The sequence below is a fragment of the Ischnura elegans genome, chromosome 2, assembly GCF_921293095.1.
Source record: "Ischnura elegans chromosome 2, ioIscEleg1.1, whole genome shotgun sequence".
In the NCBI taxonomy this organism is placed as follows: Eukaryota; Metazoa; Arthropoda; class Insecta; order Odonata; family Coenagrionidae; genus Ischnura; species Ischnura elegans.
In genome coordinates, this window is record NC_060247.1 from 122,300,156 (window position 1) to 122,325,119 (window position 24,964).

Genomic DNA, 24,964 nt, shown 5'->3' on the forward strand with positions numbered 1-24,964 from the left:
TTTTTTCCTTAAAGACATTGCGATTTTTGCTTCTGGGATCTGCCCCCTCCTGCCCCTCGCTGGGAACGCCCATGGCTACACACACATTCAACTGTTATCAGTATTTTTCAAAGCGTACATTAGAAAAATTTCGCCTTATAAACCTGTATAAAAATGGAAATCTCAAATCCAATGTCTATAAACTTGGAATCATGGAATAGCTTTGTCCGTCCGTTAGTCAATTAAATAAAATACAAAGAACATATCATGAAAAATTCATAGCATATATAAATAAAATATGCTTCCTTTCTGAGACTAACTTCCTTGTCTCTAAAACTATTTAGTGTGAAAAGTTTCAGTTAGTCTTGAATAACTTAAATAAACGTGGAAAAAAAGTTTAAAGTTATTCGAAAAGGGTTCCAAGTTTCAGAAAAAAAGATGCCTGAAATGATCAATTTTGAAAAGTTATCCCTGTTTTAACTCCTGATATACTCATCCACTTCGCAGTAAGTCCAATGAGGCCACTAGATCCCATACTCAACTGTAACTACGTTTGTTATTCTCTCTGTAGAGTGCAGATCAACACAGCCGTGTGAGATCCCATACTCAACTGTAACTCCGTTTGCTATTCTTTCTATAGATTGCAGATCAACACCGTCGTGTGGATATGGACTAGGGTTATTACAGGTGCGGAACGATCGATATATAGAATCCAAAAGGAGGGAAATCCACGTTTCTTCTTGCTCTTATTAAAAATGGAGGAAACCGCACATGTACCCTACAGTATGAGACAAAATTGACGTCAATAACTCCAGTTCCCCTCCCTACAAAACTGTCGTGGAAATTGAAGAAAAAGGTCAGGCTTTCCCTCAATTATTTAGAAAAAAATCACTTTCACAGCACGGATTGAGAAACGCACGCAAAAGAAAGAGAAAGTTGGGTTCTGCTAAAGGTTTCATTCCGATCCCTTAGTCAGAATAGACCCAAAAGAGTGGATAAATTGAACGCGTGGAATGAGTTTGGAAAGAGATAATATATTGTTTTCTCTGAAAATTACTCAGATCCAGAGAATTAAACTGGTGATAAATATAAACAAGCGTCTAGTAGCCTAAAGTTGTGACAAAACAAAAAAAAAATCCCCAGCATATTATGTGATTTTTGTTGTCAGTTGCTATGCTTTATATTTTTATTTCAAATATTAAATTATTATTTTTATCCGTATCACATAGATCTTTCGGCTGATCAGGAATAACATGGTTGTTGTGTCTATTTTTTGTTAGACCTCAACGTCTTTTTATTAAGTAAAACTTCTTCATTGATCCTGATTACGATGGACGAGTCACTCTTTGAAATTTTGGCGATATTCAACGATTTGAACTGGTTTTAATTCCGGGAAAACTTCGCACAAATAATTCGCCCAATTACATCATATTTTTTATTTGTCTTACATATCTCATTATACTTTGATGCCTTGGTGAAGCGTTCTTTATTTAATGCCATACCCTACTTTCGCAATAATATTTGTTCACAATCAGAGTAAATCATACCGCTGATTCTACTGAGGGCATTGTAGAGTAGAAACAACCATGCGAATAGAAAAAATTTGAGTAAAAAATAGTGTACCGAACATTTTTGGTAAGAAAAGTTATAGGAAAGGATTACATTATGCTTTAAATATCTAAACACTTACTAGGATTGAAATCTTTGAGATTTTTCCCAACTGTGTCCGGGTGCATTGCTAATGCTTAAGTTGGTGCCTCTCTGTGGAACGTGTGACACTGACGCCCATTTCGTTATTTCTCTTCAGGTGATCATGGGAGATCGGACGGCGGCCGAGAGGGCTTGTAAAGAGCCGAACCCAATCATTGACGGGCGGAAAGCCAACGTCAATTTGGCCATCCTGGGGGCCAAACCCAGGGGTAACCTCACCCCAGGTGAGTGTGGTGAGTATCCGACGAAACTAAAACTCTATCTCTCAAAGAAAGAAAGTGTCCCTGGTATTCATTTTCCCTTCCCCCACTGCTAAGCACCACTTCCCTTAATTGCAACTCGAAACTCTTCCTTTTCCTCTCAATGGCACTTCAACTGTACTGAAGCACCCTCCACAAAAGAAATCATTTGAAAAGTATGTGCACTCCCCTCGTAATTGCTTTAAGTAATACGCACCCAAATTTCCTCATTTTTTTATCAACCTCCCTAATATCCTGCAAGTTTTATTTTTATGTGATTATTTTCTGGTTGCCACAACATTGTACACTGTTGAGAAATACGGATGACGGTTTTTCAACGCAACAGCTACGCATTTAAATTCCATTAGCTAATTTCTGTAAGCGATACATTCGCATCACATCAAACCCTTTTTTCATCAGTTTTCTGATCGATGGTAATACTATATATGGTATATAGTTAGCATTAAAATAAGATTTAGCTAATATTACGAAAATGTTTACCCAAAATACAAAGCGAAACGCGCAAGCAGTCCAAATGGGAACCCAGAGCAAAAATATATACTCTATCGCACTTCCTCGACGGCGAGGAGTCCCCCAAAAACATACAAAATTATCTCTTTCTGGAGAGTTATATGCACACGAGTAGCCACTGATAATTTCATTCCGTCAAGCCGTTGATGGTATGCGCTTCACACAAATATTACTTCATACCATCATTTTTAAAGGGTTAACTCCAACAAGATTTTAAAGGACTGGATTTTACGACTTTAAAATACAGCACTGTGACGCATGTACACAAATACGTAGCCTAAAAACAGGCTTTAAAATAATAACCTTATAAAATTTCTTTGCTATTAAAGCGGCGAAAGTCGCTCACGTAATATGAGTATAATGAACGAGGAAGTAATCATCCATGCAAGTGTTTATAAGCAGAGATAATGGTAGAAAAATATAACACAGGCATATTGAAATATATACAGGCCTGACTCAACATTATTTTTCGGCGATTCGTTTACTAGTCAGTTAAAACCCGTATTCGCTATCCAAATTCCTTAATATTATTTATCGCATAAATATCAGGTGAAATTCTATATGTAATAAATAATAACAGCTAGGTGAAAATATTACTCATTTGGCTCGTAATTTAAAACTCTTTTCATGCGCTATAATAATTTATCTAATCCTCAATAATCGCTTCCATCATCATTTCGCCAATTATTACGTGATGACTATGAGTCATTTATACATTCGATCATTTCCCATTCACAAGCCAAATGAAGACCGAATTAAAGAAAGTGCAAGGGAAAATTCAATTTTAATGATCGAAGAGTAAAGGGTGTCTAGAACAGCATCAAGCAGGAACGAGAAGAATTACAAAAAATAACTCAAAAAATATTTGCGCTTCCGCGCTCATTTTCCTGGTCACTTAATGCACCGCTGCGTGGGCCTCGAAATGAGAACAACCTCATTGGCTGTCCATTCGTCCTCTTCCCCGACGCCCTGTATTCCAACATTTCACCTTTCGCTCGCCCGTCTTCTTTCCACCTCGCCATATATATGTATAATTTTCTTCCCCTCACCTCTTTCATACCCTTTCCCGTGTCTCTCATGAAATATTTTCACCGGACGTCGTTTTAATATTCGGTCTCCGCGTGGCGGTGGAGGGATGGGGGTGGGGAGGGGCGGGTGGAAAGTCCCCCTCTCCACACTCCGCCTTTTGTCCGTGCATCACGCAATCGATAAGTGACATCGACGTCCCCCGCCACATAAAAGACCTCTCTCTCTCTTTGAACTGTATTCTTTTCTATAACGCCATACGCTTTGCCGATTCACGTGCATTTTCAACTCTCTCACCTCATTCTCGAGCGAGTGGTGTGCCTTATTCTGATTGCAGCATAACTAATTAGCACAGAAAATTTGCAACATTCATCGTGGTCTTCTGGTTGTGGTTGAGGCCTTCAGACTAACATTCCCATCAAACACTGTTCAATCTCACTGAACTGTTTCCGCGTTTCTTTCCAATGCGTCGATGCGTTAAGATTTTCCAAAGAACTTATAGTTCGAATTTTCAATGAATGGGGAATATAAACGCAATGTTTGCGATGGCAGCGGCCAAATGACAGTGAAACGAAGGATATTGGCAGCTGTGAATGTAATATCGAGCCAATTATTAGGAAATAGAAATTAGGTTAAAAAAAATTGGGACAATAAATGGGAGATATATAATGTTTGGAAGGAAATTTCTTAGCTTTTCTACAAAAACACACACTTTATTGCCGACTAGTTTCGGTTACACTGTACCATTTTCAAGACTAGTGTACTAGTCTTGAAAGACCTCTCTCTTTTCAAGAGAGGTCTTTTCAAGACTAGTACTAGTCTTGAAAATGGTACAGTGTAACCGAAACTAGTCGGCAATAAAGTGTGTGTTTTTGTAGAAAAGCTAAGAAATTTCCTTCCAAACATTAAATATGGAATTCTACAAAGTAAAGGCCTCAACAATTCAGTGCAAATGGGAGATAGTTAAGTAAAATCGCTAACGTTGAATCAATTCCACGCTAATATTTCAGAAGAAATGGCATTTCAATGAAGGAAACTATGCCACAACGAAGGATGAAAATAATATGAACTTTCCTAGTTTATCTCGCTACATTGTATTTGCCTTCTTGGACAGGTCTGAGGGTCATGAAGCTATCTTAATTTTTTCAGGGTAATTTCATTTTTCATTTACCCTCGTAATTAAGGAATTCCGCGAATTATGGCATAAAATTGATAACCTCAGCAATATGATAGGTGGGAACCATTACAAAAAGTAATTTAAGCGAATTAATATTATATCAGAATCAGAAAGTCATGAAAAGTCTCCCATATCCAAAATTCAGCACGACTCTGTTTGCTGAAAAACTGTTTGTGTGATAAAGCATTGTGAGGAAGATTTGATGGTGATTGTTTTCCCTGTAAGTGCCTTTGTGAGGATGATTTTATACACCAACTGACGGTTTCATTGAATTTTCACCACGACCAGCTTCGGAAAGGTAACACCTGGGAGTTTGAACGGTAAAGAGAATTTACAGCAAGGAAATAGGAACTACGAGTACAGGTGAATTGTGAAGAAGCATTTGAGTCTTCAAATAGTATTTCGAAGGATAGTGTTTCCTCGAGTTTACTTTAACAATAAAGACAATTCTTCGGGATTAACGATAAAATGTTACGACAAGAGATAAGAGAAATACATAAAGTGAAAAAATAAGTGAGGTTGATCTGGAGAGCTTTGTGTTGGTACGTTTGATGGGAGACCACTATTTACGATGAATGAAAGAATTCTAAAGAACAAGAGGGATTGTAATGGGCAGCGGTGGGAATTCAATAGATAAACTAATCCTAAGTTTGGGAAAATGAAAATAATTTATAAAAAGGGAGCCTACTTGTACTGTGTAGAGTAAATACTTCTGCTCTGTGAAGTGCCTATTTCTGGAGATAATGACGAGATTTTCATTTAAAAATGCATATAGCTAAAGAATAAGAGGGAAAAAAACACTTGGAGTGATGAGATTAAGCCACCGTAACTAATGACTGGAAACCAATATTTTTTGGCCATTGAGTTCACAAAGCTATTTGTTTATTTAGTTGCCACTAGAAATAATAATGATAGTGGTGATTATTATTAAATTTTGAAGATTGAAATATAAAAGAAAAAGATGACAACTTCCTCCGGCAAGCACAACCATCAGTAGGAACAGGACCTGAAGCTGTGCTCTAAAATCATCTTCCAGACACATCAAAAGTAAACTTAGGTACATTGACATTAAAAATGATGTCGTTATCTCTAATAAAATCTTCCAATATTCAATCTGTTAAACAATAATATATTTTCGGATAATAATTTGCAAAAAGAGCGGATATGGCGGACATTTTTAGCGATATAATACGTGGTATTTAAGTTTATTTGATGAGTGTTTCTTATTTATTCGTAGTAATTCAATATATAAGCCTTTGTTTGTCAATACAATTTAAAAAGTCTTCTTGATTGTTTTTCGATTTGATGTGAACAAATAAACTCAGCGATATGGATGTAGCCACCCCGAGAGATCTTCGCGGAGCTATAGCCGGTCGTTGTCGGTTGGTTTTTCGTGCGCTCGAAGGACTCGATTCTCCTTCGCTTGTTTACCATTGCTGGAATACGAGGCAAGTGAAGAAGCTTTTAAATCAAGCGAGGCATGGGGAAAGCGTAATCGGAAATAAAACGTCTGTGCTCGCCAATTTATCCCTCGCCATTCCCTCGCGAAGGGCATCTTGATGGTCTGCTAGGGAGAGATTTATTCCCGCCACAGGGCGACGCAATGAGAAGAATGACGGATGATGGCAAGGATTATTACGTCCTCGTAATGCTCTCCTTAAAGTGCAATTTACAACAATTCACAGAGGCTATGATGCAGACTCTGACTTATCAGAGAAGCTGACCAGGAGTAACGCTGAAAGTTTTCATTCTAGATAAATAAATACCTAAATTGAAACAAGTTTCAATTTCATAGAGATTCATTCGGTACAACTTCGACCAGTTTCAAAATTACCGTTTCATTATGAAGAGGAAATACTTCTATGTACTAATTTAATTTGAGTAAGCGTTCTGACCATTCGTCGTGAATGCAAAATGGTTGCTTCGAGTGTTGGTACCATGATGAATAACATTTTTTCTTCTTGTAAAATTGGAATTGCGCCGCAGAACGGAGTGCGTTGGAGAACTTCGGAGTAGAGTTGATACATCTGCAATCCCTACACACCAATAGTAAAGCGTGAACGATGGATTGAAGGCTTCGAAGTCCATTTTTTGCCACGATGCACCTCTTTCATTTGGATTTGATTGGCCGTCTATACGTGAGCATGGGATATCGCTATCTCATTCCTGACATCATTATCGCCTACATCTCCACAGCTCGGTGTGGGCCTCAACTTCCTCTATTCTATTCCTCCATTCAGTTCTTCTCCTTGCTTCCTCTCTTCATCTCGTTACTCCATTGCCTTATAATCATCGCACACATCCTGTAGCCATCTTTTCCGTGGTCAACCTCTTCTTCTGGCTCCTCCCATTCTTCTATTAACTATAGTAGTAGCTAGATTTCTAATAGCTATTAGATTGGACATTCTGCCCTTTTACTGCCATTCTAAATGGCCCAAACATGCCAGCCGACGTGACTTCTAGTACTTCCATTATCTAAATGTTCATTATAATTCTCCACCTCTCTCTCTCTTACTCTAATTTGGCTTAAATTAAGAAAGAAGAACTTTGTACTTTCACATTAATATTTAATCACGACCATGGTTTCAACGTTAGACGTCATATGACGTCTAACGTTGAAACCATGGTCGTGATTAAATATTAATGTGAAAGTACAAAGTTCTTCTTTCTTAATTTAATTATGAATCGCTTTCACATAGTTACGCCTCAAACAATTAATTCTAATTTGGCTGTTAATTCTCCCTGCGATCTTTATTTCAAATTTTATAAGGGTTTCTTCATGCAGACTCGATAATGCCTATGTCTCCATAGCTCTGCAAGTTACTACTATTGTAATGAAATATTTATAGATGTTCATCTTTTTATTCCGAGATATTAGAGTTGATTTGAGGTGAGTTACATTTGCAAAAAATCTTCACAATGCTGATGCATGTATCTGCCGATGGATGGGAAGGAATGCAGCAAAGGGCAGCGACATGTCGTTCGAGGGAATCGGTTCACATGGCAGGAATTTAGTTAGCGGACGGAAGGAAATCTATTTGAGAGATAACGGGAGCGAGAATAGCGCTTCCTCGCTTCGCGTTTGGAGGTCTTTTGGGGTCGCCTCATTCGCCGGTGGATGATGGACGAGCGCTGTTCATGTCGTGAGGGTTTGGGCTCCCGGGGAGGGGGCGCAACATGTTGGCGTGCAACGATGACTAATGACCGGAGATAAAATAGAGGGGTGCGAGACTTCGACTCAATCCAAACTATATGGCTCTCCGAAACAGTTTATTTGAAATTCACGGTCGAAAGCCTGAATCACACTGTAAAAATTAATGTCGAGTTTTATTTGAGTTGTGTCGGAGAATGTTGATATGACAATTGGTGGGAGAGGAACCATGAGGCAAGTGATGGTGGACGGAGATTGTTGTGAACGGCAGGGAGGGTTGGATTGTAATAATCATGGCGTGTGGATGTGTTTTTGCTGCCGAGTTTCAAATTATAAAACTTGTTTATAAATAGTGATAAAATTATTTGTTAAGTTAGAAATGGAAAAATAAGAAAAACGCTACAACACGATCGTTTTTCTCCGTCCCTCCCGAGCGATAGCTCCAGTGATCGCTCCAATGATGGCGAAAAAAGTGACCGTTTCACACAATCATTTTTCGCGATGGTTCCAGGGATGGTAATCCAATCCCTTTCTCCGTCCACTCGGAACTTCCCTTTTTTCCATCGCTGAAACCATCGCTGGTACCGCCTATCAGAACGCACGGCCACTACCAGCGCTTGCAACGCCAATTTTGGCTTTTAATTAATTGACAGTTACGGATGGTGAAGGAATACGAATAGGGAATGGAAATAATTTCGCCTCCTTAATGAAACCGTCTTATTCACAAAAAGATCAAGATAATGCGGTTTTGTAAAGCATCGCGACCAAGGAATGTGAGTCTTAAGATAAAAGTAGGTGGGGGAAATAATGTGCTGGTAGAGAAATTCAACTATTTGGGCAGCACACTAGAGGAAAACAGATAAGATAGAGGAAAACAGAGAGCAATGAGGACATCAGAAAGAGAATTGAATCAGGATTAAAGGCGTAGAACAGGAAGGAGCTGATGAGAGATTTGTCATGTAAGAGTTTAAAGAAAAGGTTAGTAAAGCCTGATCTGGAGTGAGGCGCTTTACGGTGCAGAAACATAGACACTTAGGAAGGAGGACGAGAAAAAAACAGGAGGTGTTCGAGATGTGGGTCTGGAGAAGAATGGAGAAGGCGAAGTGGACGGAGAAGAGGAGGACCGACGAAGTGCTGGACATGGTGGGTGATGAGAGGCAGCTTCTAGATGAGATACGGAGGAGACAGAAGGTTTAGGTGCAGCGAGTACTGAGCGGGTCGGGGATGTTGAAAGAAGTATTAAAGGGTAGAATATTAGGTAAACGAGGGACAGGAAGGAAGAGAATAGGATTTTATGGCTAGGGAGACTGCCAGTATACTTCTTAAATGCTCTGCGAAAACCTACCTTAGTCCATTGAATACTTTTATTATACGACCCCATTTTAAAAGACGATCTTAAGCATGAAAAAACAGGTATTAGAATTGGACCGCGGTATGAAGAATAAATTGTGGATCCAATATGGGAGAAAATTTTTCTCCTTCCACAGAGCAACAAACTCATCAGTATATATAATTCGCACCAAAATTATCGCGGTTGAAAATAGATTATCAAATCAAATTCATGAAATCAAATTTGGTCGTTCTAACATAGCGTGAGCAGAAAAACACTTTTGAAGGAAGATGATATTGTAAAAAATAACTCTTAATAAAAATGGTTCTTCAACCTTAACATCTGCACGTCAGACTGCTTATGTATGAATTTTATAAGATATTTTGTAACTGAATGTAGCAGGGGATTTTGAAATCCTAAGTAAAGTGTCTGCCAGGATTTAAACCTAGGCCCTCCGAGTGGAAACACGTAACCGAACACACACCAATCGATTCCTTTCGCGTGGACGCCATTCATCATTTCTATGATTGAAATCGTTGCCATCACTAACTATGACCAGATTTTAAATAGATGCATGTGTAATCCAGTGAAAAAGGTTCCGTTTGCCATTTTATCTTAAATGCCTCATCATCATAAGCGGAGGGGAGGTGGTTAATACGTTTCATAATGTACTGATTAAAAGTATCCTTGAAATAATAAGATTAGATATATACTATGAAATGCACGGTGAGTGAAAAATAATGAAGATTGGTCATTTTTGGTCATAAAAAATTGGAGTATTACTGATTTAAAAAAATTTAACCTCGTCAATACCCAGGGATGATGAGATTGCACGCACTTTTTGGGTTTTATATTTTCTCTTTATAAAGCTTGGCGATTTAAAAACAGTGAAAATCGTAGTCGTTTTTAGTCATAAATATTGAAGTATTTCTGAATGATGGGTATTTAACCTCGCCAATACCCAGGGCACTGACCCTGAATTATAAATATCCGGGTATTTTATGGCACTAAGGACGGGCGAGACAAGCGGGATGGTTTTCGGTATGCTCTCTCTCTTTCTCTGTACTCTCTGTCTCTCTCTCTCTCTCCGGATGCTTGGATGGTGTGCGTGAGTGTGAGTGTGTATGTGCCACCGGGGTTGATCTTCGCCCTTTGGGTTTGGGGGGGGAGGAGAGGAGGAGGGGAGAGCAGATGCCCGCGCACGGCGGTGCATTCACGGGGGGGAAAAACTCTCTTCGGAGTGTGCTTCTTCTTTTTTTTTTAAATGGGGGAGGGAATGAGACTTCTACAATTTCCCCCCTGTAAGTCGTCCTCCTCTTCTTCCGAGGGTGGTGGAGGAGAGACTAGGACAGGCCCGGGGGATGAGGAGGTGATGGAAGGGCGCGCATAGAGTACTATTTCTGGAGACGGACATTATCTTCCAGGAGCGTGAGTGCTTTCGGTATGCCGCAAAGGGAAATGGGAGGGAACGGACGGGTATACGCCGCCTTGCTCGGAAGGAGGGGGTGATGTTTGCGCAGGGGTGTCTGGGAAGAGAATGGTGAGGAGAGGATGGCGGTGTGGGATGTACGTGATAGTGCGATATGGGAGAGGAGGTGGATGAAGTGAATGAAATGGGGCTGAGACCGCCTCTACGCTAGATGCTGCTCACACGATTGCAGAACGATCCAAACTTCACGCTCAACTTTATCATGCTCATCTGGGTTGTACCTTGAATATTAATTAACAGCAATTTCGGTTGTACGAAGCAGCCATTCAGAAATAAATATAACTCAGAGACAGGGGTAGCGGGATACAACAAACACAAAAAAACTCACGTTTGCTCACTTCGGGCCGAAAGCGAACCCATCGTATGGCGAAGCATAAAATGATATATCGATGACAAAGTTCTACACGCATCTCAAAATTTGGCAGGTCTGAGTTAATACTGCTAATAATGTTAATAAAAGAAATTCAAGCAAAAAACAACTCTTTGTTTTCAAATAAATGTATGCTTCTTTTTCAGTTTTATGTACTTTTGGTTTTTAATTTCAATTCAAATTAGATACAATTAAAAAAATAAATCGTTCTTTTGCTCTCCTGAAAAATTTGCTATTTCTGAGATACGTGTTGTTAGAACTAAGCCATCGATATGTATACGCATGCACAACGGTATTTCTGCAAACCAAAGTTCCCGTTGAAATTTCTCCTCAATACTCACGAATTTGCAGAACTCAGCATGACTTTTTGGAACGCTCATGTATTAAAAATTATTCATTCATTCATACAATGTATACTCCTCTTCATCTGAGGGTGGTGGGGGAGATTCGTACAATTCAATCCACGAGACTTTAAACACGGTTTTTGATCTTTATAATGACGCCAGGTACGTTGTAACCGGTCGTATACATTAAAACTCTCGTGTAATTGTGCGTATTGTTTTAATGATTTTTGATTCTTATGATTTCCGTGGATTTAAGTAGGAATTCGTTAAAGTTTTTTCAGGCTTAATTTTCATTCGTTAACGTAAATGACTTGGAATTTTGAACAACCCAAGTTTGAGTAACCCAACTGGATTCCAAATGTATATAGTATCATCACCATGTGCGCGATGGCACAACACGTATTCAATTCGTATCGTAACGAAATATAATGAAATCGGTTGTGTTTAAACCCATGATAACCCAATGTTGCTTCTAAGCAACATCAAGAATGTATACATTTTCAGCTCTATTCAGGAAATAACAAAGAAAATTGGTAGTACTTTTACACGATTGACCTTCATATTGACCTAAGAATTATTTGCTGCTGCTCAAGGAGAGGATATATGGCGTGGGAGTTATATAGTGTGAGGTGGCCGGAATGAAAAAATGAAGTGAGTCTGTGGTAGTACTTGCAAACTAAATGATGTCCCCTCAGGAAATAAGGTATCGGATGGGAAAACGCTAAAACTGAATAAACACCCGTTGGAAAATAATCGATCCAATGACGGGGATACCACATGGGTGGGCTCTCAATTACGAGTATTTGTAATTTCCCCAGTGATAGGTTAGCATTTGAATTAGTGGAGAGCAATTCCGTCACGAATTGAATACTTTGTGAAAAGCTGTTTTGCAAACTCAGAATAATTTTCTTTTCGTAACCTCGATAACTATTTTCGATGACATCAGTTTAAATTCTAAATACCCATTGATTTATACTCTACACTCTACTATAAATGATACTGTTTTTTAAACCGATAGTTCCGGTACCGTATGGGTTGGCAAGATACAATCCACTGTATCACAGGGGTACTAATTTTATTCATACAACTATTTACCTTCACCGCCCCGCAGAGCAGCGCATTTAAGGCCTTTACAGCGAATCTAACGAATGACAACATTAGACGATATCAAATACCTATGCCAACGATAGGGGTAACCTATCCAGGCAGGACTCGAACCCGCGACCTTCGGTTTAGCAGGCGAGGAATTTACTCCACCGCCACCGAGGACGGTCGATGCATTAGTAATACAGGAGAAAAGTGATACCGCCATGGATAGATGATATTATTCGTGTCTATTTCGAGAACTGACAATAAACATTCTTCTGTAAACGGACAAAATCAGAATCGAAATGAAGGAGTTGGGATCGAAGAGGATAAAACATTGGGATAAGCTCACCACTAAGTTGTATCAAATCAATGGTTTACGAGTTAACCTCGTGGAATTTCAAAATAAACTTTGTCTTATTTTCCATGCAGTATTTATTTTTAAAAAGCTCTACCGGTTTCGATCTTTTCAGATCATCATCAAGAGCATAATTCACAGTGTCCGGCGATATCTGGTGGAAATGTTTTATATCCATGAGAATAAAATAAAATGGTAACCTTCCACACAATTTTATTTACTAAAGTACCGACCCGGTTTCGACACGTAATGTCCTTGATAATGACACTACGTGTCGAAACCGGGTCGGTATTTTAGTAAATAAAATTGTGTGCAAGGTTACCATTTTATTTTATTCTCATGGACATCATCAAGAGGTAAAAATATCAAGGTTTTTTAACCTATTGTTAATGACCTGAAAAGGTAGAGTTTTAAAAAATAAAATGGGAGTAATAATAACAGTTTTGTGAGTAATATAACAGTTTATTCTTTAATCTATCACCATAATGATGTACTCGCTCATGTTGGGTTTTCAATCAACCTCACATTACTACGAAGAATCCCTCGGACAGAATTCGAGCCTCGGGGAGAGTATGTCGAAAACCATTGCGCTGCTGATGACGATCCCCCGAAACACAATATTTTCTCGGTCTGCCTCCTCCCCTTCGACTCCACTTGCATTGAACGCCCTTCGGAAGGGCTCTTCCCTCTCGCACTTGGATGCCAACGCCCTTCACGACCCTTTCTCCAATGCTCACCCATCTCCACTCATCCCCTCCTCTCATCTCTCGCCCGAACGGTCTCTTCTGGTGACGGAAGGTTACTCGCTCAAAACTCATACCATCACTTTGAAATTTTCAGGGTATATAAGGAAAACATTGTCGACTTTTGCCTTTACCTCAAATTTAATAAATGTATGAACTTTTTAAAACTTTCGCGGTCCATGTGTGGTCAATTAATAAAATTTTTTGGTTGACCCACTCCTTGTGGCTTAAAAGTCAACGTTTCTTCCCCTAAGTCGGGGACCTCATAAGGACTGATGTCAATGTTGAATTTTAAGCCGCAAGACGCAGCTTAAACCAAAAGTTATATCGATTGACGTTAATAAATTTACTTTTTAATTATTTCTCAGATTGTTTTGGTATTTCATTTATTGGGAAATGTTTAACAAGGTCTACCCTGCTTACATTGACCCATCGATCACATGAATACCATATTGAGGACTTGCGTAATGTAAATGAACCGAAGAAGGTGTTCGCATATAAAATGCAGTTTCACGGCGATTTAATTAAACATTCAGCATTATAAAGTTAAGTGGGCATGATTAGTTCATATACTAGTAGTCGAAATACGGATGATAACTGACTCGGTTCGGGAAAGTGTTGTGGCTAGAGCGACGGATTCACAATTGTTCGGGTTCAAATCCCAGCGGTGCCAGAAAATTTTCAGAGGTTTCCCGATCCCTAGTTGAGTGTTGTGTGGAGGGAACCTCAGGTGCAGCAGTCCGTGCGTCGGATGGGTTGTTAAGTCGAGCTTCCCTTGGCGTCTTTCGTTAAGCTACAGGTAGGTAGGTAGCGCCGACGCTGTGCTTGTCTCCACCCTTGCTTCCCTCCGACACAAAGGACATAAGCTCCGTAAGCGCAGCCAGGAATTAAGGCTGGGGGGTGTTTAAAGTGCAACTAATACCGGGATGTGTGGGGTAATAGTATACCCACCAGGATAAGCGGTAGGTGCGAGATTAATAAATTGCGTATTTTTAAAGATAAATGGTTCAAAATGGTGAGTTTTACGGCTTTCTGAGGGATATTTTATTCCCCATTACACTATTCTATTAGTAATATCAATACAATTAAGTAGAATGGATTAAACTTAAAAATTATTTCTCTGAGCTCTGGGGGGTGGGGTTTATCCCCCAAAACGCCCCCCTCGCTGCGCCACTGCCGTTCGCCACCTCCGTACACCGTATCGTACAAAATATTTCTTCTCGTGTTTTCAAATCGTCTCCTCCACGGTCCATTTGCCACAGAAAGATTTTTAAACTGAATTCATCCGCCAAGAAGTTTCACATCCACCCACAAACTTAGCAGGAATACTATTGTGCATCTCTCCATTACGGATTATTTTGACTCCCTCTAACCGCGTATCGGATTTAAGAAATTCTTCACGCGCGTCGAGGCAAGTATCATTAGCTCGCCTCCGTTCTCGAGGAGGACAAGACGAAGGAGATACGTATCGCCTTTATAACACGACCGCGTTCATTTACATTATTCCACCTCCGGATGAGCGGGCAGACTAAAGAAAAGATGAGATGACTGTTTATTTCTTCCCCCGCCCGACGGATCCGCCGCGCTCCTTCGTTCCCTGACTTTTCGGCGCTCAAGCATCTCAGTTGCCGCGCCGTGTAAATATAGAGCTCCCCCCCCCCTCGTGCGTTCTCGGGCGGGCATTATGAAAGTGAGGGCGCGCAACCAACACCGCGGGGATTGAATGGTCGAAAAGAGGCAATCCTCTCATTCTGTGCGACCATGATAATGTGCACCCCATCATAATAGAAAGGCAATAGGGTAGTTTCCTTCATCAAAGAAAACGAAAGGCATTGATTGCGATTCGTTATCCACCAATAGTGTATTCATAATATAAAAATTATTTCGTTTTAGAAATACCAGTTAAAACGAATGGCAATGGTCAATTTTAACCTCATTTGAAAAAGGCCAGATTGGCGCCCATGCGATTCCACTCCAAGTGACGTTACAGGGACCAAGTTTCTACACGAGAGGATAGGAGTTTTACATCGACTGAGATTACCAGTGTATGCATGAGTCGCAGAGCTCAGGGAAACATCTCTTAATAATCACACATTAAAATTTTCTAAGGTCGGAAAATTTCCTTCGTTTGATAAGGTAGTAATAATCCATATTTAAGCCAAGCGCTACCAGCTAGCAAGGTACTCAGCTACCTGCTAGCAGCCTGCGTCGTATCAGCGCTCAAGCCTCGCCTCAAGGTCACCTCACAGGGCGGCAGCGGGAACCAGAAATACGTCACACGGACTTTTCCCCATCATTCCTAGCCGCCGCGTTTTCTCGCGCTTGAAATTTTTCTCTTTTCGTTTAATCGCGAAAAATAGATGTCTTCATTCGAAAATCTAAAAGCGTGAAATGCGTACTCCATGAGTAATAATCTTTCGATTTAGGCAATTAAAATATAATAGGACACCACCCTATTTATTATTAAAGAATTTTACCAATGAAGATGGGTTTGTATGGAGTAATTCCGAAGCATTCTGGCGGTCTCCCCTCCCCTGATGACTAACATCTTCAATACAGGCAATCAACATAAGTTGTAACAACATAACGATGTAATCGGGGTAACCACAGCGTAGACCTTGTTTTATGCAAACCCCTCATTTGGTATATTTACTCCAATTTAGCCCTCAATATGGTATTCATATGATCAATGATTCAGTGCTAGCAGGGCGGACCTTGTTAAAAATATAACTATCACTCAAATATTAAAAAATTGAACCTGTTAAAATAGTTGGTTATAGTAACCAACACTTCGAGGTTTGAATGGACGAAAAGAGACCTCTCAATTTATGCGGCAAAGAGAATGTGCAGTCCATTGTAACAGAAAATTTGGAGGTTAAAATTAATAAGCAGTTTAAGAATCCACAAAGTTTTTTGGTACGACGATTTCTATTTTGTTGTTATATTGCACTGATTTTGATATTTTTGTATAAAAGAAAATTTTTCTGTGGATAAATTTACCTTAATGCTTAGGTATTTTTTAAATTTTTTATTGGCATAATTTTTCGTCGCACAAGGACTTCAATTAACATTTATTAACATTTGGCCTTTAAATGGAAAGAAAAACATTTCCGACGCCGTGCAACCTTCGAGTTTCAGACATGCATTAGTTTATGAAAGGTATTATCTTATACGTATGGCAACAGCCATAGGATGGATTATTCCGAATAAAGCATTTGCCCACTTCATAATATCTTTTTTTTAACTCAGAACCTATCTCGACCCTTTTCATGGTTATGGGAAGTATTTAAATGCCGCGCTAATCCGCAGGCAGTTGCGACACGCGGCTAAATCTTGGATACGATCAAGTACCCGGGGATAAAACGAGTGGGCAACTTAAATAACATATAGATTTAGCCCTCCAATGCACGGGAAACAAGAGGGAATAGACAGGAATTCGGTTCATCATTATTGCCTCACGTCGAGAATTGGACAACCTCACACAATGTTCCACTAAATTCCCAGGAGCGTCGAGAAATAACGACAGCATTTAATTACTCTTCAGACATTTGGCCAAGAAAGGTGGGTTGGGGGGGGGGGGGGGGGGAGTTTCACCGCTGCTTGGGGAAATAATTCTTTCGTTTCCACACCCTTTTCTCCTCGCTCCAAACTGTCCACTCCCTCCCCCCATGCTTTTCCCTCCAAGACTCCCGTCTCCCTCCACCATTATCATCCAGAGCACCATAACCCGTACCGTCACATTTCCAACACGCGTCGTAGATCTATTTGCCAATAGCCGTTTCTTCCTCGTTGCCACTGCCAAGATGGACAGGAGGATGAGTATTCCGTTAGGGCCTACTTAAGCATCCACTACACTTCCCCCCATCCAAGCTCTAACGCGCGCTACCTTCACGATGTCGGTCACACTTTTTGGGAACAGGAAAACTTTCAATCCATTACTAGCCACTCAAGACGATATATATCGTTCTTTGCGACCTTTGCTCTAAGTGCAAAACGAAGATATATATCGTTTTTGCCTCCATAACTTGGCCTAGACATCAATTTACAAGCTAAAATACCATTGCGTTAAAGTCTGCCGTTTCTTCATTTCAGCTTCCAATATGTTCCAAACTGGTTTTTATATCGACTTGGCAATTATCTAGGGGGAGGAGAATAAGTATTGCTACGCCACGAGCTACCCTGGTGTGATTTACCTCTCTATCTTTTGTCATAGCTCTTGGTGAGATATTTGACATACTTAAGCCAATTAGTAGATCAGAATACTTATTATGTTCAAGTAATTCCCTCAAGCTTGCGAATTATATAGTGCGCCAAAATTTAAAGCCATTCTTCCCAGCTTTTATCTAAACAATCGCGGAAAGATGATTCCGAGTTGCTCAAAACGTTTCTGCCCCCAATGCTCCGAAACAGATGCTTCTTTTGGGAAAAAAACAATAATAGGCATAGAACAAATCGTGGAATAGAAATCGCAATTACGTCCGTTAGTATAAAAAAGGTTTTTTTTAACATTAGATAACATATAACTAATACTGATGGTTTACGGTCGAATATGAAATAATAAGTTAATATGAGCGAGGTATCACTCGCAATGCGCCGAAACCACTCGTGTCCCCATTAATTGGCATCCTTTTTTTCGCAAAACCATATGGTAAAACTCTTCAGTGAGTCCATAGTGTGTACATTTGAACCGTTGCAATCCACTCCATTTATATTTAGATTGGAATTAATCCTATTCCGTTAGAAAGGATACAATCACACCACAATCTTCTCCTTTCTTCCTGATGGCTTACATTTGATTACTCGTAGTGAATGGTCCTGCAATGATTTGATACATGTCAATTCAAAATCAAATTATGTTTTCAACAAATTATAGTTTTTATATTCATGCAAAAAACAGGGACAAGGATGCAACGAACGATCGCAGCCCATATTCCAATTGAACTCCAGATACGACGGGTGTGACAAAAAAATCCTCCCTGATTAAGCACAGGGTAAATCCCTTCCAAGAAAAATTCAACCGTACATGTAGCCTCTCAGATAAGTAAAATGTTTTTGGCGAATGGCATATCATGTACTTTCAATATTGAGATAAAAACGCTAAACCGCAATAATTTTCATCACATCCGGCGAAAATACGCTTTCAAAATTTCCCAGAATTTCGGTAAAAATGTACATTCATGGCAACAGGAGTCAAATTAATTCCTATAACTATGGTATGGTAACTACACAGTAGCACAGCAACGTGTGAGCCTGTCAACAGGTTACCATCATTATTTGGTGAGGAATTCAACAGATGTAAGAATAAAGAATAGTACTTTGCAATGGATCTCCACAGAGTATTTGCCTCTTCAATTCAATTTAACAGCAGATATAGATATTTACATTTGCAACCGTAATCCCTTAAATATTCTAATGAGTTGAGGAATCTACATCTACGACGTACCGTGCAAGTCACACCTGTCCACCAGGGTATGTGGGATGGGGGATACCACCCCAGATATGCAGCACTCATCCTAGCCTTAATCAGAAACGCGCTCGTTCGCTGGACACAGGCCAAGCACTTAGAACAACGACACACGGTCAGACCAGAAAATAGGAAAGTGCTAAGGACACAAATATGCTACCATGCAAATACAACTACTACTAAGTAACAGAAAAATGAAAAGTTAGCGTAGTAAGTGACTCATGCATGATCTATATCATACCAAAAACTTCATGCAGATAGTTAGTATTTACTAATATAATAAGTTTTTAACTACAAATGCAGAGCCTATTTTACCTGGCACGAGTCAAGCTATCCTAGAGCAAGCATCATGGTGTACTACTGTACGCGGAAAAAAAGACATCTGTTCAGCAGTATATTTCCCTTATCAAATCCATGTGATCGATTCTACCTTATTAATTAGGCTCACGCAAAACATCTTGAAAGGAAACAGGACTGGACGAAAAAAATTAAAACTTTAAAGTACATTCAACAGATAAAAACGATGTAAAATCTATAATAGAGAACAATACGGAACACAATCTCGGGACGAAATCGCTTGTCTGTGAGTGAAAGCATGTTCAGATCGTTGAGGGCGAAGAGATTAGTGGACGCTTAAAGCGCTCAAGTTTTCCTCTCGCTAGCAACCGACCCAATTATTTTCTCTGGAAGTGTACAAGGAAGTTGGGTAGGCTATGCAGTGCATTTTCGCAAAGATCGAAGCTATCGACCTCCTCTTCCAATTTCCTCTTCTCCCCACGCTCATCGATCTATCGCCGAGTTACGTCACCACTCCATTCGTCATGGGAGCCATCTCAAAGCAGCACCCCCCCATCGGACGCTTTTAGCCACACCACGTCCTTGTCGGAAGCGCACGAACCTCACCACTGCCGACGGAATTCCCGCACGGACCCGCACGCAACGCCTACACGCGCACTATCTCATCCTCCCACTAACGCTAGGTGCGACCGAATCTATCCATTCTACGCTTTACAGAAGCTAACTTCAAATGGAATTGGAATCTTTGACGCGATGACGGTTGGGATTTTTCAAATTTGCGCAAAAGTTGGAGTAGCTTGAGAGGAAAGTCTTGGGATTTCATTTATTTCTGTCACGAATTTTGTGTAAGAGACAGATATTACCAACATCAACCTGTTTCCAAACGCATAAAAATTTTTTACCCCGCTTTGAGGCTATAAGTAAAAAAATATACCAACTGATCCATAGTTTGATATGAAAGACTTTAAATCATGTGGTCATCACTATTTTCGAACGGAAATCACTAGTGGAAAAAACCGGGGAATTTCAACTGATTTTGATTTTCCAAAACGACGGAAAATAGTTTTTTTTTTATAAATAACCAAAAAATTATGAGTTTATGCATAAAAAGTTCTATAATATTCACTTATATATTTGTCTAGGCATATTTAAATTGATTTCTAGAATCGTTTGAACCCTCATTATTATGATTCTGGCTTCAACCGCATTCCGTTTCTGTCTTTGTCCTCTGATGACCCTAACCTTGACGAGTACAATTATGGGGGAGGGCTAGAAAAAAAATGATGAGAAGATAAATGAAAGAATCTGAGAAAGCGGGATAGCGGATGGGAGAGGGGTGGGATGGAGAGGGGGTGTGTGCGTAAACACTTTTTGTAGGGCCCCGCGGGTGGAGAGACTCCGCCCACAGAACAAACCGTGCATCACCGACGCAGAAATAAAAAGGCCGTTCCAATCTCTCTGACATTTCAATACCCATATGACAATCATATACGCCCGTTCTCCCTCTCTCTCTTTGAATAACGGGAGTTACAGAAAGATTTCGTGCTTTCCCGTCGAATGGACTTAGTGAAGAGTTCTCGGCACTGATTCTGAATGGACTTAGTGTAGAGTTCTCGGCGATCAGGCACTGATTGACCATTACGCCAGCCAATCAGAGCATGCCGCTGACGACAGCCAATCAGCAGTCACCTGACCACCAGAGTGACTGTATTTAAGCAAGTCAAAATTCTCACTCGACACTCTCACAGCCCGATGCAGCACAGGACGATGACCGAGTCGGACATCGAAACGTCGGCAGATATGGAGTTCCTGACCCGGTGGCGATCCCGAGAACTCTTCACTGAAAACGGGAGTTATAGTATTTTGAAAACAATATATGCCTCTTCGTCTAAATCAATGTTGTTGCCTTCAAAATAGCCTCAATTAGATACTATGCACTTGTACCTGTGCTTCATCCAATCCTCAAAGAACTTCTCAAACTCGATTTTTGGATAGATTTTATTTCTGCCTTTAAAAATAAAATACTTGATTGCCATTGTTACAATTATTCTCAAAAATTGGACTAAAACCAGAATTTCTAAATTTAATTTACATGAATTCTTAGTAAGTATCACTGTCGAACTTCAGGTCGTTCGAATGAGATGCTTCTGAGACGAATACTGATGGATGATTGGTCTTCGAGGCATGAAGAAGATCCCAGCATAACAATATCGTGAAAGCCATGGAATACCTAGAGATTTACATGAACGTTGCTTTCAAGATAATTACATAATAACTGACGCTAATCTTTAAGAGTGTATAGCCCAAACTTGTACTCCAAAATCTTGGAGGTATGACTTAGTCTAGTGCAAGGAATAAAAATTTAAGCCTGATGTCGCCGTTTCGTCGAGCTCAATGAATCACAAGAGCAGAGCTTATATTGCAGATCAGGCGGTCCATAGGGTACACAGTTTAAAAAAATGATTCTCCCTGACTAATCGCATCAAGAAATTTACTCAAAATTACTAACTCATTAAAGGAAAAGAAATTTACTCAACATAGAAGTTAATTTTTTTGCACAAGTTTTGGCAAACATTCCTCTGAATAATGAAAATAAAAAAATATTTTCGTGAGTTCATGGCAAATGAGAAAATGGCTATATTTCACCCTTTTTCAATTGAAAATCGTGCCATGCATAAAAACAAAGAAATAGACTACAAATTCAAATAAATGCACTCTGTGCGGAGTAACTATACAGAAGAGACTATACAATATGACGATGTCACTGTATCTCATTGTATCGCGAACAGTGCGCATGCACAATACAACACAAATTACACATCCCAAATCGCTATTACAATAATTCGAAAGCAGAAAGATATTACAATAAACGAAAGCATATCAAACAGCCCACATCATGCATATGCGTATAATGTGGAATGTGCAAAAAAGAAAGATCATATTGTTATGTGACAGAAACCTAAACACTACTGGTCAACGACCGGGCGGAATATTTTCAGGGCCGGCAAGATTTGAAAATTAAAAAAAAAAATATTTAATTTTTCTAAATAAATTATTTGACAATTATAATTAATTTATTTCTTATGAAACAATAATATCAAAAAAGCTTCTTAATAGAAAGCATACGGTATGTAATTTAAACTACCTCATCTAAAAAAAATTGCGTACGGATGAATAATGTGTTAGTGGCGGAGAGAGAAAGCGAGGGGATATTAGGAAAGGGGGCGGCAAACTGATCTTTGCCCCCTGAAAAAAAACCCTAGTCCCGGCCCTGCTGCAGAAAAGAAGAATAGAATAGAATATTTTTATTACGCTCTAGGTAAAACCTATGAGAGCAAAAAATGGAAAATACTGGAAATGTTCTACACTTAATAAAAGGCATTTTCACCAAAATAAGGCATTATGGAGATTATTGCCAGGCTAACAAGTAGTAGATATTAATACACAAAATGTAAAATATTCAATACTAATAACACAAAAATATATGTTTTAACTTAGACTGTAATGAACACACACATACATATACACATTTATGTAGAGAGTATTGATAATATCACAACTTTAAGATGATAACTCTAATGAGTTGAGGAGACTGAATTAAGCCCCACACTTCAAATAGGAGTACAGCCTTCTTTTAAACGACTGAAGTGATTGTGACGTCTTTATATTTGGCGGAAGAGAGTTCCAGAATTTAGACGCAGTTGGATGAAAAGATTTGAAATATATATTGGTGCGGGCTTGGGGAATTTGAAGGTCAGAAACACGGCGGGTGGAAATTCCGGTAACTTTTTTGCGGGGGATGAATAATTCGTACAGGTATACAGGAGTCTGTTTTTGGAATAAGGAGAACAGAAAAGATCCCAGGATATAAGAAGCTGAGTAGCGAAGATCCTCTACCTCCACTATATTTTCCTCCACCGCCACTCTCGGGCAAAACATGCAGTCCTCGGCTTTTCCTGCTCGACCAACCCTTTATACGTACCTCGGAAGAAACAGGCTCCCTCCACATACTGTGTGAGCTCACGATGCGACCACCGACGGGGGGAGGGGAGGGAGGGGAAGGGCACCACCTGTGCGCACCCTTCGCCCCCACCCCCTCTCCCTCTGAAAGGGAGAAAAAAAAATGCCTCACCCCCCACCCGCCAAATTTATCCTCTGACGGCACGAAAAAAGGACGTATTGAGGGAGAGGGGGTGGAGTGGGAGGGGATATAGAGTGGGTGGGTGGCTTCGCGTCCGGTAGAACACTTTCGAAAGAAGAACCACACTCATATTTGGCCGTTGCTAAGAGAACATTATGCTAAGGGTTGCTTATGCGAGTACATTATTATTCACGCCGTGTGTTTCACAGAGTCTATCCGATGAGAGTTTTTGGAAGGATCGCAGATGATTTATTTTGGTGGTCACTCTAAAATCTTTGCCATAATTGTGGTGTAATTATCTGAAAGTAAATAGGTTTCTTTCTTCTAATATTGCTACATAAAGGAAAAAATGTACTGAAATCAACAATTTTTTTTTAATGCATCGACGATGAATATTACAAGACGGTGAATAAATCGGGTTAAAATAAATGCCAAAGATATTTTTGAATAACATATCAATACTTTTATTCAATTCCTTTGTTGCAGAAGACTTTCTTTCCAAAATCCGTCAAGTACGGTATTCCCCGTGACCAGTACCTAGCACCTGACTGCGAAATGAGTAAAAATATCCCCGTAAACAATTTAAGTAAATTGCTATTTATGTATGTGGCCACTCAAACCCCAAATGGTTTTTGGCCCCGCCAACTGCTGATCGCCATCCGTCTCGGGGCTGCATCAGTTACGCTGAGTCTTTGCATATCTTTCTGCACTTGATCCCCTCACCTTAGTCTCGGGTCGTCTGCATCGTGGAAGATTTTCTGCCACCATCATCAGTGTGGACTTGACTTTAGTTCATATAACCTGGGTTGGGTGAGGCCAGGTGGCTCCATCTTCCCCCAACCCAGGGCTTTCTGTACAGAGTTTCATGTTATGACATAGGGATGGCTCGCAGGCCGGTAAAATGCCTGACTCTCAACAACAATTTAGGTTTCGTTTCTGGATCATCCGGCGATTAGGAGTCAAGCCTTTCGGGCAACGTGGTGCTGCCGTCGCCGAAAAGCCCCTGTTTTAGCCATAATTAAATAGAAGGCATTAGTGAATAAATAAATAAATAAATATTTGAACATATAAATACACAAATAAATAAATAATTCGTTTGAAAACATTAAAAGAGTTAGAAGAGAAGGATGAAACGTTGCATAAAACCTTGTAAAACTTTAGATAGATAAAAACATAATGACAAAATAAGCATAGTATAAAATCAATAAAAGGGGAAAAAATGAAAATAAATAGATGTAAAAAACTATAAAAATGTTGTGGATAAATAGAAAATTTAAGTAAATAATGTTCTACAGAATATAAGAACTGTACTAAAACGACTTTGGGATAAAGACGATAAAAATGGTAAAATTATTAAATGTAGGCTAAAAATTGTTTTTAAAATACTTATAAAATTACAGAATAATTAAAAAAACATTGATTTGATTGATCAGGGAATATGTTATAAAAGGAGTATAAAATTTAAAGGATTTTTTTTAATTAGGTAGAATAAGATCTCAAGATGTGATTATAGATTGTTGGAGACTATA

General features: G+C 39.5%; 1 protein-coding gene across 5 annotated transcripts in view; it reads left to right on the forward strand.

The window, feature by feature from the left end:
* Nucleotides 1-24,964, forward strand: part of LOC124154548 (RNA-binding protein 24-like) — a 106,530-nt gene that overhangs the window by 14,046 nt on the left and 67,520 nt on the right. For 3 of the 5 annotated variants that reach the window (XM_046528352.1, XM_046528353.1, XM_046528355.1), the window contains exon 2: nucleotides 1,787-1,922. In XM_046528352.1, the coding sequence (XP_046384308.1) occupies nucleotides 1,787-1,922 (136 nt within the window). The remainder of the gene's footprint in view (nucleotides 1-1,786; nucleotides 1,923-24,964) is intronic. The other 2 variants (XM_046528354.1, XM_046528356.1) reach the window with 1 other exon arrangement.